General features: G+C 37.1%; 2 protein-coding genes across 2 annotated transcripts; both read right to left on the minus strand.

The window, feature by feature from the left end:
- Positions 1–9,102: 9,102 nt before the first annotated feature.
- Positions 9,103–10,053, minus strand: LOC109436962 (olfactory receptor 51I2). Its single transcript, XM_019715843.2, has one exon. The coding sequence runs from the start codon at positions 10,051–10,053 to the stop codon at positions 9,103–9,105; it is 951 nt and encodes a 316-aa protein (XP_019571402.2).
- A 7,818-nt stretch (positions 10,054–17,871) lies between these two features.
- Positions 17,872–18,816, minus strand: LOC109436952 (olfactory receptor 51I1). The gene has a single exon (XM_019715833.2). The coding sequence runs from the start codon at positions 18,814–18,816 to the stop codon at positions 17,872–17,874; it is 945 nt and encodes a 314-aa protein (XP_019571392.1).
- Positions 18,817–19,268: the final 452 nt, after the last annotated feature.

A 19,268-nucleotide genomic window follows, 5' to 3' on the forward strand; every position in this document is an offset into this window, starting at 1 on the left:
TATTGTAACTGTAACATGTTCATGCCCTTATAAATAATTCCTAAAGCAATGTTACCTTTTAAATAAACACAAGGGTTCATATAATCTCAACCTGCAGTAATGAAAGAGAAACTTCATAAACTGTAATAGGATGCCCAATTTAAGAAAGAAATACTACTGTGAGTATTGGTACCACTTGGAATAAAATATGAGCATCAAATATCAAAAGACAAAATTGAAATAGCCTGGGGTTTGAGAAACTGTTGAGCGAATATTCAATGCAGAAATCACATAAACTCAACGTTGGAACCAGGGACTTAGAGTGATGGAAACTAGGGATGAAAGAACATGGTGGGTGCAGGTAGAGCTATAAGATAGACATCTCTGGAAGATAAACATAAAAAAATCTTGAATATCAAGAGTGTGAATATATAGAAACAACTGAGAATTGTTTATAATTAGACTTGTTGTTTTCTAAGATGACTCAGACTGTGCACTTACTTTGTGGGGTACCTTTGATTGGTCATCCTGACTTGTCATAAACGATGTGGAGAGTTGTTTAACTTTATGGAGTCAGAGTTTCTTCATTTGTAAGATGTACACAATTATACATCCATAACTAGTTTTAATGAATATTAAATAGAAAACACAAGTAAACTGCCTTTGATATCCAGGAATACTTTTGATGAAATAACATGAAGTGAAGAGGAGGGAGCACTCTCGATAAAACCATAAAAAGTATCAAAGAGTGACAGGGAATGAGGGCTGTAGTAAGAGGTTTTCAATGTAAGTAAAGAAAAATCACTGCTTGGAATACAGATAGTTCTTAATAAATATTATTTTCTTCCATTCACTAATCCCATTCAGTGATCTTTTCAATTGTTATCTATATCTGTAACATCTACATCTATATCATCTATAGCTATATCTATAGCTATATCCATATCTAGACTGGGAATGCCCACTAACCCACTGGGAGATCTAGGATAGCTCTTGTTCTACACTTCCACCATTCAGCTCTCAGACACTGTAAACAACATGATACACATTGTTCTCAATAACAGAAACAATTCAGGAAGAAAGAGAATTCAATCTCAGAACTGCATATATATTAAAAATCCTCCTAGAAACACCTTAATTTTTTAAGAGGCTATAATAAATTTTTAAATAATTGTGCTATCACATATTTATGTGTGTCTCAGAAAATGTTCTTATGTTTATTGAGTTTTCATCCATGTGTTGAATTCCCAGTTTTAGTACCTTATTCAAGAAGGGTGCTGGGGAGTTGAATTGATTTTAGAGCGCTACTAGCTTAGGATGTGCACCTCATCAGTTGTCCCAAAGCTAATGATCTATCTTCTTTCAAGGAGTGAGATCAGATTCAATAGCTCACCCTTAATTATATATTTTTAAAACTAAGACATTTGAAAAAATGTCTTTTCCTTACTATATAATTTAACATTATCTGTGGATCAAAGAACAGATACACTAAAATAACAATAATCTGCTGCTGAGTATAATCTTCTGTTGACACTTAAATAAGAACATTCAAAATGATGTATAATTATTACATGTTTCTCATGGCCCTGACATTCCTTTTTTCCAAAAGTAGATACTCATAATAGGCTTAAAATATTTTTGTTGTTAGTGGAGTAGGAAAGCAACCACTGATAACTGGGATGGTGTAAGTTATAGAATTAAATCTTAACAATAGACACAGGAGATAGAAACATTGTGTGCATTGTGAAAATTAGGATTTTTAGGGTCAGAGGAGTAAGTGAACTTTCCATTGTTATATGGTTAGCCAGTAATGTAATTTTCAGGAATCTCCCTGGACCCTTTGTTTTCTCTTTCTATCTTCTTTCTCTATCACTCTCATTGACTCTCACAGCATCAGTTACTTTATGTCTATATATAACTCCCAAATCTATATCTACAGCTTAAAATTCTCTTGACTCCAGAATTATATACCCAATTTTCATCTCGATTAGGATGGCTTACCACATCTCAAACTCAGTATGCCTAAACTATACAAATTACCTACTACCTTCAGTGTTAGTAAAACCCTTTCCATGTCATTCACTGCCATAAACACACACACACACACTAAACACATTTACCTCCTAGCAGTATTCCACATCTCAGTAAGTGCCAACTTACTACATGTTTCAAAATTAGAAACTGGAACCATGTCTATCAGTGTATCCACAGGGATAAGCAGAGATACTGACCTTTTAAAATTATTTTGAATGAGATATAAAGCAGGACATATGATTGAATATCAATTTTTTTAGAGATACTAAATGTATTACACTAGCTCAAGTGGAAGATAGTCAAGGCTATTGCTATAGAAGGAACCCAACTCCATCCAGGCATCTAAGAACCTTTTTGTAGATAATGAACATGGAAAGAAAAAAAGACAGAAAACTTGAAGCAAGATATCCTTCAGTTGATAAGTGGATAAACAAATTGTGGTACATCCATTTAGTGGAATACTATTCAGAAATTAAAAAGGAATGAGCTGTCAAGATGCATAAAAATATGGATGAATCTTAAATGCAAATTGCTAAGTGCAAAAAGAAAGAAGCAAATATTAAAAGTCTAAAAAATGTATGATTACATTCTTATGAAATTCTGGGAAAGGCAAAGCTATAGAGAGAGTAAACCTAGCTGTGGTAACAAATGATTTGGGGCAGTAGAGTGTTGAATTGGTGAAGCACAGATAATTTTTAGGGTGTTGAAATCAATCTGTAATACTGTAATAGTGTACACATGATGCTACTCATTTGCCAGAACCTTACAACAGCACACGGTGAACTTTAATGTATGTAAATTTTATAAAATCATTTAGGACATCAGGGAATCCCAGGATCAGATGCAGAATGTGACAAAATAATGTAATTCTACTACAAATATATGAAACAACCACATTGAAAGAGATAGGGGAAAACATTACTGACATAAGTAACTTTGGAAATGGGTGGATTGTTTCTCGGCCTTTTGGCTAAAATCAAGTGTGGAAATGGGTGGAATCTGTAAGACCAAAAGCAAAGGAAGTATAATAAGTGCTGTACTCTAGTTGATAAAATAATTTCTCATGGGGGTTTGGGTTAACAGTTCTACAAACACTGTAATTGTGTACCAGAATTGAACAATTAAGTAAATGAATGGCAGATGGTAGGAACCAGGTTCCTCAGTGTTAGATTGGGAGATTACAGAAAAGCAAGGTAGAAGATTTAAACGATTCATTGACTGTAGTTGGAGACATCAATTTAAAATCATGTTTAGTTTAATGCAAATGCAGATGGTTACATACAGAAATATTTATAGATAGTTATATATACACAGATTAATACACAGACACATATTTCCTTGTTCTGTCAGCTGAGAGGACTAGAAGCAATGACAACACAGTAGCAACAATCAAATGCATTCACATACACTTAAATATGTTTTAAACCAATTTAATTTATTTGACAAATAAAATCAGTATAAGAAATTTTGAAGCTAAAAATTATTAGATTTTCAATGAGAAAATTAACTCAAGATCTCCGTGTATTAAAATGTTATTCTGGCATTGTATTCCATGCTGGAATAATAATAATAAGGGTAAACATTTTTTTATAAAAATAAAAAGCTAGTCTAATTTGTCTAACAATTTACCCTTATGAGGAATACTAAGTAAATTTGAATACTTGTACAATCCTTCTGCATTTATTTACAAAATATCGAAACATTTTATGTGCTGTTTATGTCTTAATATGAATATATTTTGTGAATTTTTTATGAATGTGGATTTCTAACTTGATTGTATTTCTATACCTTTTGTCTTGGAAGTTAGGGACTAGTCATTATAATATCATAGCTTGAGTCTATTTCATATATATATATTTCAAGTTCTCTAAACTAGGAAGTTATTTTTTCTGCGCTTCATTTTAGAAATTTCATGGCCCTTATAATGCTAAGCGAAATAAGTCAGACAGAAAAAGTAGAGAACCATATGATTTCACTGATATGTGGTATATAAACCAAAACAACAAAAGAACAAGACAAACAAATGAGAAACAAAAACTCATAGACACAGACAATAGTTTAGTGGTTACCAGAGGGTAAGGGGTGGGGGTGGTAGATGAGGGTAAAGGGGATCAAATATATGGTGATGGAAGGAGAACTGACTCTGGGTGGTAAACACACAATGGGATTTATAGATGATGTAATACAGAATTGTACACCTGAAATCTATGTAACTTTATTAACAATTGTCACCCCAATAAACTTTAATTTAAAAGAAAAAGAAATTTCATGGCCTTAGACCAATGGAATTCATTAAACAAAGAAATACCAAGAGACAATTTAAATTCATTACTCTATTTCACAATAACTTTTTATTAGTTTCCACATTTTAACTTCTAACCTAGTGCTATCCAATAGATATATAATAAACACATATGTTAGTTACAATTTTCTAGTAGCAACATTAAAAAAGTAAAAAGAAATAGGTAAAAATAATTGTTAAAGTATATGTTGTTTAATCCAACATATATAAAGTGTTACCATTTTAACATGTAACCTATGTTTAAAAAGTAATAAGATATTCTGCATTCTATTTTTTATATTACCTCTTCAAAATCTGGTCACATGTCATTACAACACATGTCAATTCAAACTAGCCACATTTCAAGGGCTCAATAGCCATGTGTAGCTAGTGGCTATCATATTAGACAGCGTAGTTTTACCCTTAACCTTGCAAGTCTGCAAACATCTGTGCTTTTGCCATTTGAAATTGTTACTCAAAGTCACAGTCGTTGAGGGAGTCAGAAGATAGCCAAAATGATTTACTAGATAATGTTCTAACATAATTTTTTTATAATCATGCAAATACCATTTTTTATTTTTCTAAGTTTAGATACCTGAACAACTGTGAAATAAATCCATTAAGTGTGATCTGGACACTGAAATGATGATTTCTATTATAAAAGAAGTGATTGTGAAAGAGGCAACCAATGGAATGAGAGAAGATTTTTGCAAAGAGTGCCTCCGATAAGGGGCTAACATCCAAAATATACAAGGAACTCATACAACTCAACAACAAAAATACAAACAACCCAATTGAAAAATGGGCAGAGGACCTGAAGAGACATTTCTCCAAAGAGAACATACAAATGGCAAATAGACATATGAAAAAATGCTCAACATCACTAATCATCAGAGGAATGCAAATAAAAAACACAATGAGATATCACCTCACCCCACTTAGAATGACTATCATCAACAAGACAAATAGTAACAAGTGCTCCTTGGAGAGGCTGTGGAGAAAAAGGAACCCTTATACACTGTGGGTGGGAATGCAGATTGGTGCCGCTGCTATGAAAGGAAGTATGGAGGTGCCTCAAAAAACTAAAAATAGAATTACCATATGACCCAGCAATCCCTCTCCTGGGTATGCAGCTTTATTTACGGTGGCCAAGACATGGAAACAACCAAAATGTCCTTCGATAGATGAATAGATAAAGAAGTTGTGGTATATATACACAATGGAATACTATTCAACAGTAAGAAAAGATGAAATAGGACCATTTGTGACAACATGGATGGATCTTGAGATTATAATGCTAAGCGAAATACATCAGACAGAAAAAGTAGAGAACCATATGATTTCACTAATGTGGGGTATATAAACCAAAAACAACAAAAGAACAAGACAAACAAATGAGAAACAAAATCTCATAGACACAGACAATAGTTTAGTGGTTACCAGCGGGTAAGCGGGGTGTGGGGTGGTAGTTGAGGGTAAAGGGGATCAAATATGTGGTGATGGAAGGAGAACTGACTCTGGGTGGTGAACACACAATGTGATTTACAGATGATGTAATATAGAATTGTATACCTGAAATCTATGTAACTTTACTAACAATTGTCACCCCAATAAACTTTAATTTAAAGAAGAAAGAAAGTAATCCTACTAAAAATGAGATTTGATCACTTGTTCAAAGTCTATTTATGCGTGTTCATGCTTTTGACTTGTGGCTTACATGATACATCCATCTGCTGATGACATTTAAAACCTAAAAGGGAATATTAGACCAACACCAAGAAACTATTACAGCATCCATTATTAAGTTTTTAGGTTTATTCTCCATGTTGCATTTAAAGTTATTATTATAAATCTACCCTTTACATGTAATAGGGTAATAGGTGCTCAAAAACATTACTTGAATAAATAAAGGAAGTAATTATCCACTCTTTAGTGAAAGACACACATATTTATTCATAAGTCTTTAGGTACTACTCCAAAAGAAATCATTTCCCCTGATATTTGACAATGAGATTTGACCAGGATTTTTCCAGAACAGTCACTTTGACTTTTTTTTAAATTATAGTTTATTGGGATGACAATTGTTAGTAAAGTTACATAGATTTCAGGTGTACAATTCTATAATACATGATCTATATCTCACATTGTGTGTTCACCACCCAGAGTCAGTTCTCCTTCCATCTCCATATATTTCACCCCATTTACCCTCTTCTACAACACCCTGCCCCCTTATATTTTGACTTTATAGAAGTTGTGACTGATGGGCATCTAATCTAGTGATCTTCAAACTAATTACATGTTACCCTGGAGTAATGAAAAGACATTCCTGGAAGTGCCTGAGCACAAATAGTTTGTCATTAGGGAATGGATTTTTTAGATATTAAATATCCATCAAATTTCTTTGCTTAAATTGCTTTCCAAAAACGTACCTGGTTTCACTAGGTCTCTGTTATACCATTTGTCTTCCTTTACACAACCTTATTCATACATTTTACCAAAAAAATTTAACTTTAAAAAAGAAATATTAGAAGAATAAGCATCTCTTAAAGCCATCTGGAATATTTCCACGATATACCACAATGTGTAAAAATTTCTGAGATACCAAAGGGATTACTGGTAATATTGGTATAGATTTTTGTAAAGTGAAGGATATCTATGCCTGGGTAACATACTTTAGTGTAAAACAATTGGCATCAAGCTCAAAAGTAAAGAAGGATCAAATAGAATTATCATTTATTAAGTCACTAAAATAATATTTAAGAAATCGCCATATGTTTTTTGTCATTTAATTCCAAAAATATTTTAAATGGCACTGGGCAGTGATGAAATTATTCCAATGATATTCTCCTACTTATGTTGTTAAATTTATCAGTATTAATATTTATAGAAAGGGAAAAAAGTGAATAAAAATAGAATTGTTGCTGAACTATTTTTATTTCATTTAATAAATAATATTCATTTTCAGTCCAAGAAAAAAGCCCAAGAATCCCATTAAGAGATAGAGTTCCAACTAAAATTTACTTTTAACATATCAAAATTTATAGTATGTTTATATTGTTTTGATCAATTATGTACTAAGTGTTGAGACAGTAACTCAATACAGAATACATTTTTTAAACAATGTTAATGTGCCACCAACTTTTACACATCAAATTTAAACATATTTTTGTTGCAAATCATTATGGTATAGTGATCATTAAAATAGTTTCAAACATAAAAATACATGACATGGTCAAAACTCTTTGGTGGAGAGAAAATACAAATTTGAGTTAAAGGAAAAAAGGGACTCATAAAATATGTGACTATTAAAGAATGTGTTTGTATACTTTAGAATTCATGGTATAAGCATAATATATTTAGAAATCATTGTATATGTAAAGATACAGTATAACAATTTATTTTAAACTGACTATATTTACCATATACCCATGCTCAACCACTATGTAAATTTATGGTAAAAATTTTAAATGTCAACATGAAAATGCATGAAAAGGTACATGTTGGGGTTTTTTTTTCTTATTAATTATTTTAGAGAACATAAAAATCTGTTAAATACTGTACTAAACACAGTAGTTCAAAAAGGCCACTATGTATAGGTGACCCTGATGAGCTGGATGAATAGTGTGTGGTGAGGATGACATTTTCATTGTCATTGGAGTTAGAGAGCCTGAAGTCAGAGAGGCTGAAAACCTGAGTCCAGTCACTGACCAACCAGCACAGTCCTATCAATTCACTCTATACAGACCTGTGTTGTCTAACAGGTGTGAGGACGGTCTTTCCATTTGACCAAAGATCTCCAGGAAACCATAGATAGCCACAGGCAGAAGCAAGCATGTCAACTAGACCTATGATGACAGAGGTAGAGGAGGAGAGGAGTAAAGGAACAGATAAAAACATACCCGCCACAGGGCATGATGATATTATTGAAGTTTGAAGGGACAGGAAAAAGAGGGAACAGGAATATCAAGGCTCAGTGACACCAGATCTATTTGGCTCTAAAACTAGGACCTCAGAATCTACTAAAGCACAATCTGGTGCTTTTGCTAAGATTCTTAGGATCTGAAAGCAGGGCATTGTGAGGTTGTACATATTTTATTTTGTGCCTAAGTTAAGGTCACTTAATCACCTGTTCCTCACCCTCATAATCTCCTGGTACATAAGTTGTGGGGTAGAGACCATTGGATGGTGGGGCATGGGGATATTCTGGCTCTTTACATAACAGAAAGGAGGTTACTTCCTAGAAGAGTTTACCATATAACTAATTGTTTAAATAAGGACAATTTGAGATAAAGAGTGCTATTAATAATGCTGAGGAAAATAAGTGTAAACCATGATTATCTAGGGCAAACCAGACAATATGCTCACCTATTCAAAGGCATGTTCTTAGAACGATCTTTTATTGGGGAAGAATCTTAATCCCTGCCTAACCCATCAAAAGAGAAATTTGTTTTATTTCAATTCAAATATCATTAAGCTTCAAGCCTTTACTGTTAACTTACTATTTTCCAGGCTTTTTGCTAGGAGTTTTGAAGGACAGAGGAAAAGGGGAAACTCGTGATCTCAGCTCTCAAATCGATCATATCTGTTAGAGATGACAGGTACATGTGCACATACAGAGACACGTATATGTTGATGTGAGATGAGAAGGGCTAGGGATAACTCTTATGATCCAAATTCAAGCCTGTGTCAATGCTTTGAATTCCTTGTTCTTATTCCTCCTCAAAACGCCAGGTGTAGAGCTTTGTCCACAGCAGAATCACCATCAGAGTTTACGGACTGACTCAAAGGCCCTGCCCCCTTGGGGCAATTCAGAGCAACTCTCTCTTGCAGGAAAACAAGGTGGCAATTCCCTGTCGGATTGGCTTGGTCTTAACGCTGTAGATGACAGGGTTGAGCACAGGAGGCACGAAGAGGTAGATGCTAGACATTAGTGTGTGGACCAGGGGTGAGGCATGTTTGGCAGCCCGATGCATCACAGATACGCCAATCATAGGCACATAGTATATAAGGACTGCACAGATGTGTGATACACACGTATTGAGGGCCTTCCACCTTCCTTCCCCAGAAGCAATACCCAGCACTGTGTAAAGAATCAGTATATAAGAGACCACGATGAGCAGTGAGTCTAGCCCAAAAGTGGCCAGGACAATGGCCAAGCCCAGGACACTATTGAGCTTAGTATCAGCACACGGCAACTGGATGAGGTCAGAGTGGAGGCAATAGGAGTGGGAGAGGACATTAGTATGGCAATAGGGCAGTTGCCTCAAAAGAATTGCAAGTGGGGCCATGAGAATCACACTCTTCAGTGTAATGCCCAGACCCATGCACATGATACGGGGCAGTGACAGGATGGCCATATAGCGCAGTGGATTGTAGATGGCTACATAGCGGTCATAACTCATGGCCAACAGGACGCCAGACTCCATGCAGGAGAAAGTGTGAATGAAGAACATCTGGGCCAGGCAGCCATCAAAGTCAATCTGGCGGACATCAAACCAAAGAATGCCCATGACAGTGGGCAGTGTAGACACAGAGACACCCACCTCAGTCACAGCCAACATAGAGAGAAACAGGTACATAGGCTCATGTAGGGCAGGGTCTGCCTGCACTGCTGCCATGATTAGGCTGTTTCCCACAATGGCAACAATGTACATGGTGAAGAAGGGGATGGAAAGCCAGCCATGTTGGACCTCCAATCCAGGGATTCCAGTCAGGAAAACAGATAAGAGGTCAAGACTTTCATTGTTCTCGGCTCCCATATCACCAACAGCAAAGATCAGTTTCCACCTACCATATGAAAAATAAAACAAAGTTATGCTCCACCTATAGGATTCTCTTCCTTAGCATCTCACCTCAAAGGCTGAAGGAGGGAGATACAAGAAATGAAGGATGTTGGAGTCACCTATGTCATTCTAATTAAAAATGTAACAGACACCCTCCTCTCACCTCCTCTTCCCCTGACAGCAGAAGTCCTAAAATTTTACGTGTAATAAAGATATTTGAGACTTCCTAATCTTATGAGAGCCTCAAAAGTTAAGAGCAGAAACACAGGAATAGATCATAACTGGATCAAAATCCCCACTCAGCCAGTTACTAAATGTGTGATGTGGACAACTTATTTATACTCTAATCCAGTCTATTTGTTTTTTAATTTGCAAAGTGGAGATAATAATAACACTATTCTCTTATTTGGACATAAGAAACAAATAAGAAAATTAACATCACATGTTCAGTGTTTTAGAGCTCTACAAATGGATTCTGGTAGACCTTAGTTTGAAGCCCAATATAGTTTACTCTCAGTGTGATGTTGATCAGCTAATATAACCTTCTCAAGTCTCAGTGCGTCCATTTGTAAGCTACGGATAAAAATATATCTACCTCATATGGTTGTAGTAAAGGCAAATAAGATATTGCATGGCATATCAAATACTAAATAAATATAAGCTATTTTATTCTTAGGGAGATAATAAGATCAAGAGAGGAAGAGTGTGCAATGTACCAAAAAACCTAAGAATCAATTTCTGCAAAGCCTAAGTTATAGCTTAGACCCATAAACACCTCTTGTAGTGATGTTTCCATTTCACTATGGGCATTGAACCCCAGTCTGATCTAAGATGGAGTTCATAAGAAAGAATTGAGTTGTAGCTCTGCGAATGTGGGTCTGAGAAAACAAGGACCCCTGGGAAAATGCTAATCTTCATGTGTTCCCACTCCATTCTAGGGAAAGAAACATTTTGAATAAAAGTGAGAGTGGTTTTAGAAAGCTGAAAAGGAGCGAAATATGAATAGGGGTGATGAAGGATATGGACAGCTATTCCAGGTGAAAATTATACTAAAATAAAGTGACTTCTGAGTTTAAGAACAGAGTTCAGAAAGGCTATTAAGTAAAGATGTAGTAGCTTCAGAAGAGCATATTTGATCTAGAATCCATGGAACGATCAAAGACACAGAGATAAAAGACTCCATTTGTGGCTAAGATATTAGAGAGAAATAGTTAAACCCCAACCAGAAGGTGAAAATAGTAATATAATGTCACGTCATGTCCTATCATATCATATCAGACAATATAATATAATGTGACATAATGTATTATGTAATGAAACATACTAAATTAAATTTGCAAAGTAAATTTTTTAAAAATGAAGTAGGAAGGTGAAGTCACAATCATTCGTTCACTCAATTGACTTGGATGTTTGATTCACCGATTCTTTATCAATTCTTTACCCTGTAGTTACCCACTGTTGATGTGAAATGGTCCACATAGCAAGAGTCTGATTGGAATGCTCCCGTGGAATGGATAGACAGTTAGGAGAATATACAACTAAGAGAATACAAAGAGCTATGATCATGGACACATTTACAACATAATAATGAAGATGGCCTCAGAACCTGCATTCTCTTATTCTCTTCATGCACCAGCCCTGAGGCAATTCCATGCATTCTATTTCTGTGCTTCCCTCAAATTTAACAACTTCCCTGACAGGTACAATATACTAGCTTGTACCTTTTATCCGTTAATGCCCCTTGGTTCTGCCTTATAGATCAGCGGTTCTCAACCTTGACTAAATACAGGAACCACCATCCAACCTAAAAATCCCACTGCCCAGGTAACACCCCCACACCAATTAAATTAGAATCTCTGGAGATGGTGTCTAGTTATCAATGTGTTTTGAAGTTCCAAAGGTGCACCCGAAGGTGAGAACCACTCCAGATCCGTTTGTTGACATTTCAGTCACTTTACAGTGACAGTGTTTTAGACAAAAAAGTAACTTGCAAGCACGCCCCAAGTCATTCTTTCTGTTTGTTTATTTCAGATAGTCTATCTACCCCACTCCTGACTTACAACTTAAGCATTCCCTTATATTTCATCATCTGCTAGATTTCTTGGCATCCTGGAGCTCCTCTAATAAACTGGGGTTTGCTCATAATACTCCAAGGTGTTGGCCACAGAGGTAGTCTAGGTTCAGGGCTAGTGTTTCATGTCAATTCCTTGGAGGTACATCAAAGGGAGCCTGTTAGGAGCATTTTGAGGCTTTGTCTAATCATTTCACCTTCTTGCAATCTTAACCCGCACCACCTAAGACTTCCTGCCACTGGTAAAACCTCATCTTGAGCAGGAAGTAACCACGCAAGCTTGGAAACACTAGCTGTGACTCCTGTCATGGAGGAGGAACATGTAAGATGGGGAATGGGAAGGGTAGGAGAGCATAGCTACAGGAAACAAACTCACTCTTTGGGTGGCAAAATTGCTAACCAGAGAGGCAATTTCCTCACTACAAAGGTGCCTCATTTTAGTCCCACAACAACAGTGTTAAGTGATTTGCCTTAAACCAGTAAGTGGCTATGTTGGGACTAGGATCTAATTCTTCCAACTATAAGTCCCATAGTCTTTCCTATGAAACCCAGAAGCCAGCCTTCTGAAGCTAAAGTCACCTAAGTAGGAAGAATAGGTAGATGCTGGAGAAGTTAGTCGTCTTTGCTTTCACAGGCAGAGAAAAGGACAAAAAGGCAGATAGACCAATTTTTTTTTTCCTGCCTCATATGCCAACCGAGGTTCAGGTGAAAGAGAATAGGACTAAGTGTCCTTCTAAAGTGGTCCCCTCTCAGAAGTACACTGATTCAGTTGTCAATTTGACAGGCCCTCTAGGACCTGAGACCAGAGTCCAATCTTGTATCCACTGAGAGAACCCCTCTACAGCATCCTTATCAAACTGTCACCCACACTCAGCTTGAACACTCCCAATGATGGGGTGCTCATTGCACATAAGGCGACCATCCTGATTAGATCAAACTACCTTATAAAGTCCTTTCTTACATCAGGCTGAAACCTACTTACTCCACATTATACATAGTGCTGCAGACACAGAGACGTGATCATCTTTTTTAGGTTTCACCTAAACATTGTTCTTCATGGTACCTGTTATTTTCTTGTAAAACACATCTTAATTTGTAAACATGTATTTATTTGTGTAATGGTTTTTTTAATACCTGTATTCCCTTATAGATTGTAAATTCCATCAAAGTAAGTATAGTATTTTATTTTATTCTTTTTTTTATCACTAGACACCTAATCCTAGCACAAAGTTAAGCACATAGCAGATGCTTAATAAATATTTTATTGGTTAAATAAATAATTGAATAGGTAGATAGTATCTGAAAATTTTAATCATTATATCTTGTAATCTTTGCTTCTTCAGATGATCTATCCTATTCCTTTAGCTACTCAAAGCGTCTGATTTTTAGTTTCCTCACCACAAATCCTCCCATCAGGGTGTCAAGTGTAATATGACTCAACAGTGTGATATACAGCTTTCAAAAAATTAATGGGTTTTAGGCTTTGTTAATAGAAGTTGTTTTATTCAGAGGATAATATGTTCTAAAATGTACATTTACAATTCTGTTTCTTTATTTTTTTCCTGCTTGCATTGTCTTTCTCTTCCTTGTTAGTTTTCTTTTTAACTCTTACTATTATTCATACTCAAAATTTTCACTTTATCTGCAGCTTTTCCTATCATGATTTAAACAGAATTAATAACTTTCTCATCTATAACTTTATAATATAATTTTATAGAGACTTGTCTTGTTTTATTAGAATTACATTTATACCCCTGATCTCCCTGTTATAGTTTTGGGTCTTTTAGAGCTAGATTGTGCCGAGTTCATCATTACCTCCCCAGCACTTCATGATTCTAACACAAAGACATGGTCAAAAGATCAGGAGTTAATAAAAACACGAATATACTGCTCAGGGCCATAATGGAAGGACATTCAGTTCTGGGTTCCCTACTCTAGATCGGAGTTAAACCAATGGGACACACTCAAAGGCAAAGGTGATCAAGTCACTTGAAGAGCACTTGAAGAATCAATGATGCTTTGTTTTGAGAAGAGGAGACTGTAGAAGAGATGATGGGATGAGATGGGTATAAGAAGCAGTAAGTAAGATGTGGAAATCAAAGGGAGATAATCTGGGGCTCAGGTAAGGCAACTTTTTCTAAAAGTCAAAACTGCACAATGAAATAATGTTTCTGGTATGTAGAGATGTTCAAGCAAAGGCTGAATAACCCTTGATGGAAATGTTGGAGGAAGAATTCTAATATCTCCCTAATTGGGATTAAAGGCACTTTCAACTTTCCTTTTGTCCTCAGGTCTGCTTTCCAGACTGGCAAGGTATCTCCCATGTTGTGACACTGAGAAACACCATGGCTGTGGATCTGTGTGAGTCAAAACAGAGGCCAACTCTCAGTCTCTGTTATGTGATCATCGTGTGTATTTCACTGCTAAAGCAGTTTCTGGCAGCACTATCTGAAAGTGTTTGGGAGACTACAAGAGAATTTGAATGAATAGTACCCTTTTTGCAGAAAACCTAAATGAAAATAAAATTGAAGGACTGTTCTGTTCAGTCTTAAACCTCTCCATTGTAGGCCAAACAAATTGTGCCTAATACAAAAAAACCACATATGTATACATCGACAGAGACCCACTCAAAGATATAGAAACATGAGAGAGAAAAAACTCATGTCTTTGAAAGAATCACACAGAGGCATAAACAGAAAAAACCACACAGAGGCACAAACAAAATTGCAAACAGAAACACATTTCTTGTGCACGTACCTAGAAGACACAAACAGATTCAAACTCACGTGACAGAGCTTTGTGAAGTGACAATTGGATTGAAATACAGAATGCAAGAGCTCACAAAGGCTCCAAAATGAGCCTCAGGCAGGCACTAGCCAAGAGAGGAGGCCAACTTTATGTCTCTGAATGAGAGTTCCCAGAGGCCATGGCCTCTGGAGTCCTGTTTTGCCTGAGTATGATGCTGTGCTCGTGATGGGAAAAAAATAAGGGGATTAAATCTCACCCTGGGAGCAGAAAGGAAAAAAAAAAGCATGTTCCCTAGGCATACTGCCCTCTCTCCACAGAGAAAATGAAATTCCAGTTCCTTCCTTGTGATGTAGAGGAGGGTGGAGAAAAATTCCTGCAATCTCCATAGCAATATCCACCCTCTCCCCAACCTCAATTAGCCAGTCCCAAAACTGTAACTCTGAGCACAGAACTCAGTCTAGTTCCCTGAATTCTGAGCTAAAATCCATACCCCAGGAAGAACCCAAGCTTAGAGCATAATGGGCAAATTCCAAGACTCAGAGCCCAGAGACCAGAGCCTCGAGCCTAGAGCCAGCCCCAGAATTTAACCAATAGAGGATATAACCATGACTGCCTTCATCCACTTATCACTACTGTTTCTTACTAAATTCCTACTCAACCCTCCACCAAATTCCACAGGATTGAGGTCTCCTCTAGGAGAGACAGCCCCGGGTACTGAAAAACCATGGGGTTCAAAGTCACACAGACATAAGTTTGAGTCCTAACTTTGCCTTCTGCCAGCTTTATGATTTTAGGAGATTAGCATATCTTCAACTAGGAACCTGATTTGTAAAGAGGATAGTACCATCTACAGGGCATAGAGATGCAAATGAAAAGAAGGAAGTGATATGTTTTAATGTGATTGTACCATATTTGATCATTATCCTCAGAATAAGGCCCTGATTTCAGTTCCCCCAAATAAATTATTTTCCCAAGTACCTAGTCTTCCCATTAACTATTTCATTTTACCTCTTCTTTATTTCAGTTTCAGGTAGAGTAAAAGTGTATTGGGGGATTTTGTAGGGTGTCAGATGGGCACTTGTCCTATTAGGGAGACCACTTCATGAACTGTGTAAATGCCTGACCACTGTACTGCACACCTGAAATTGAAGCTAAATAATATTGAATGTCAACTATAACTAAATATACATACATATATATATATATATATATATATATATATATGTGTGTGTGTGTATGTATATATATACACACATTATATATGTATCTATATATACATATATATATGGTCACAGGATGTGGAGTACAGCATAGGGAATAGAGTCAATGGAATTGTAACAGCTATATATGATGTCAGAGGGATAGTAGATTGGGGGAGGGGAATTATCACTTTGTAAGGGGTGTAAATGTCTAACTATTACATTGTTTTGTACACCTGAAGCTAACAAAAAAAATAAAAAGAAAGAAAAAGAAAATAAATCCTAAAACCATAACAACAAAAAAATGTGCATTGAGGGAAATAATGGCAGGAGAGCTCCCTCCCTTTTCTATCAAGTCATGGGATGTATCAAGAGAAGCAAACAGAAGATAGACATAGAGAAAAATTTCCTTCCCCTTATGGAACTTTGAAGTATCTCAAAGAGGCAGTTGGAGAAAACCTTTCTGCTTCCCATTATTGTAGAGTGACTATGGAGTGGCTGGAGATTGTTCACCAAATCTTCTGTGTTAGCTATTTCTGTGCAACAGCTGTACCACCACATGAAGTTAATAGATTATAAGTCTGAATTTCCCTTTACCACCAACACTATACACCTAGCTATCAGTTTCCCCAAGCTTTAAAAACCACCCACGATCTGATTTAGGCAATCTCTCAAGATCGTGTTTCCAAAGCTTTTCAGTGTGAAACTGCCCATCTGTCTAAACAAAGCTGTTTGCAATTCTTCTAAATATTCTAAACCAATATTCTAGGTTAAAGGTTCATAACTTTTTAACATATATCATAATTACTTGGAGGTCTTTTTAAAACACAGATTGCTGGACTTCACACCCTAGAATTTCTAGTTCTAGATATCTGAGGAAGGGGCTAAGAATTTGTGTGCCTCACAATTTCCCAAAGGATGCTGATGATGCTGGTCTGGGAATCACACTTTGAGAACCACTTTTCCAGCGTCTTATTACTCATGAGTCTTGTTATTTTTGTTACACATCAGATCAGCATTACCTGAGCAGTGTTAGAAAAGAGAAGCACTATGCTTCTCAAGTTTTAATCACCGAAAGGTCTTACTCAGTGCAGTTTGAATTCAGTAGGTCTTGTGTTGGGTCTGAGATTCTGTTTCTCTAACAAGCTGCCAGATATACCAATGCTATTGTTCATTGCACCATACTTGGAATAGGAAGGTTCTAAACTTTCTTGCCTAAATATTTCTTCTCAGGCAGTTACTTATGCCAAGATCACTACCTTATTTTCTTCCTGCCAGCCTGTACCAAGTACTTAACCCCTCTTATTCTTCACAACCTACTCCACAAACACACAAAAACCCTTATCCTCATCTTCACAAACTAAACGGACCCTCTCTGTCATATGAAGTACCAAGCTTCCACAGACTTTTGTTCGTCTCCAATATTTATCATTTCCCTTATTCTGGGTGGTAGTAGACTTGTATTCAAGCCTATGTGCTCTGTAGAATTTCCATCATTTCCATATATGTCAAACATTTTTCAGGGCATCTTTACTCTTTTTTATGTTTTTCCTTTGATATGTCTATGTCTTACTTAACAATATGTCTTTCTCACCAGTATAATATTGTCAGCAACTGCTACAAGGTTTTTCAGATAGTAAATGTTCAGTACACATTTATGTCATTTTATTGAGTCAGATGTTCTTTTATTGATTCCATATGCACAGCTATCAAGATCCTGGCAAAGAGGTCCCAGTCCTTTCTCAGAAGGAGTTCTCTCAGGGTCTGCAGCCTGCCTCAGCTCTGGGATTTATAGAAGACTTTGAGCATCCCTCTGCGTATCTCCTTTGTCTTCACACTGTAGATGATGGGGTTGAGCATGGGGGGTACAAATAGGTAGACATTGGACATCATGACATGAACAACAGGTGGGGTACTTTTCCAGAAGCGGTGAATCATGGAGACAGCAATTATGGGCACATAAAAAGCCAGCACTGCACAGATGTGTGATATGCAGGTGTTAAGTGCCTTGAGTCGCTGATCCCGCGATGCAATGGCCAGCACAGTTCTCAGGATCAACGCATAGGACAGCAGGATGAACGTTGAATCTATGCCATAGGTGAAAGTAACTACAAAGAGCCCATAGATATTGTTAATACGGATGTCTCCACATGCCACTTTCATAAGATCTGGATGGAGGCAGTAGGAGTGATGCAAAACATTGCCCTTGCAGAAGGGCAGTCGTTTCACCAGAAAGGGGAAAGGGAAGAGAGTGGCGAAACTCTTGGCAAGGATGCCCAGGCCTATAGCCAAGATGCGGCTGTTGGTGAGCACAGTGGCATAGTGTAGTGGGTCACAAATAGCCACAAAACGATCAAAGCTCATGGCCAGGAGTATGCCTGATTCCATAAAAGAGAAAGTGTGGATGAAGAACATCTGAACCAAGCAGGCATTGAAGCCAACGTGGCGGTAGTTGAAGCAGAAGGTAGCAAGCACAGTGGGGAGTGTTGAGAAGGACACTCCCAGATCATTGAGAGAGAGCATAGAGAGGAAGTAGTACATGGGCTGGTGCAGAGCAGTCTCCCGAACCACCAGAGTGAGGATGCTGAGGTTGCCTACGATGGAGATCAGATAGAGGATGCAGAAAACCAGGGCAACCCACGCTTGGCCCATCTGCATCCCAGGAATGCCTGTCAGCTGGAGTGTGTCTGGCTGGAACTGAGTGCCATTGAGACCCAACATCACAGGCAGGTGGAAGAATACAGATGGGGGATGAACGCAAGAGGGCGTGTTGGGGGAGTTCTTCACTTTCTTTCAGACATCCTGTCTCCAACACAAAACGTCAGAGATTGAAAGTATTTGTCTTTGTTCCTGCTTCCCTCATTAGACTATGAACTCTTTGAGGATAGCAACTTGATTCTACTCATTTCTGTATCACCAGTGCCCAGTATCCTGTATAGGCCACAGCAGAAACTCCTGCAGGTGTGAGGTCATGGGAAGACAACAGGGTAGGAGACAACATGAACAGAGTCCCCTAAGTCTCGCCTTAAACTGTAGTATCCCTTCATTTCCCCATCTCACCCGAAAAGCCACATTTAGGGAGTTTTGGGGAAAAGAGAAGTTAAGATAGGAAACAAGAAGCACAGTTCAAACTTTTTGGAACCCTCCGGTAGATGGGAATATGATAAAATTAC

Source organism: Rhinolophus sinicus, linkage group LG06, assembly GCF_036562045.2.
Source record: "Rhinolophus sinicus isolate RSC01 linkage group LG06, ASM3656204v1, whole genome shotgun sequence".
NCBI classification, from domain to species: Eukaryota; Metazoa; Chordata; class Mammalia; order Chiroptera; family Rhinolophidae; genus Rhinolophus; species Rhinolophus sinicus.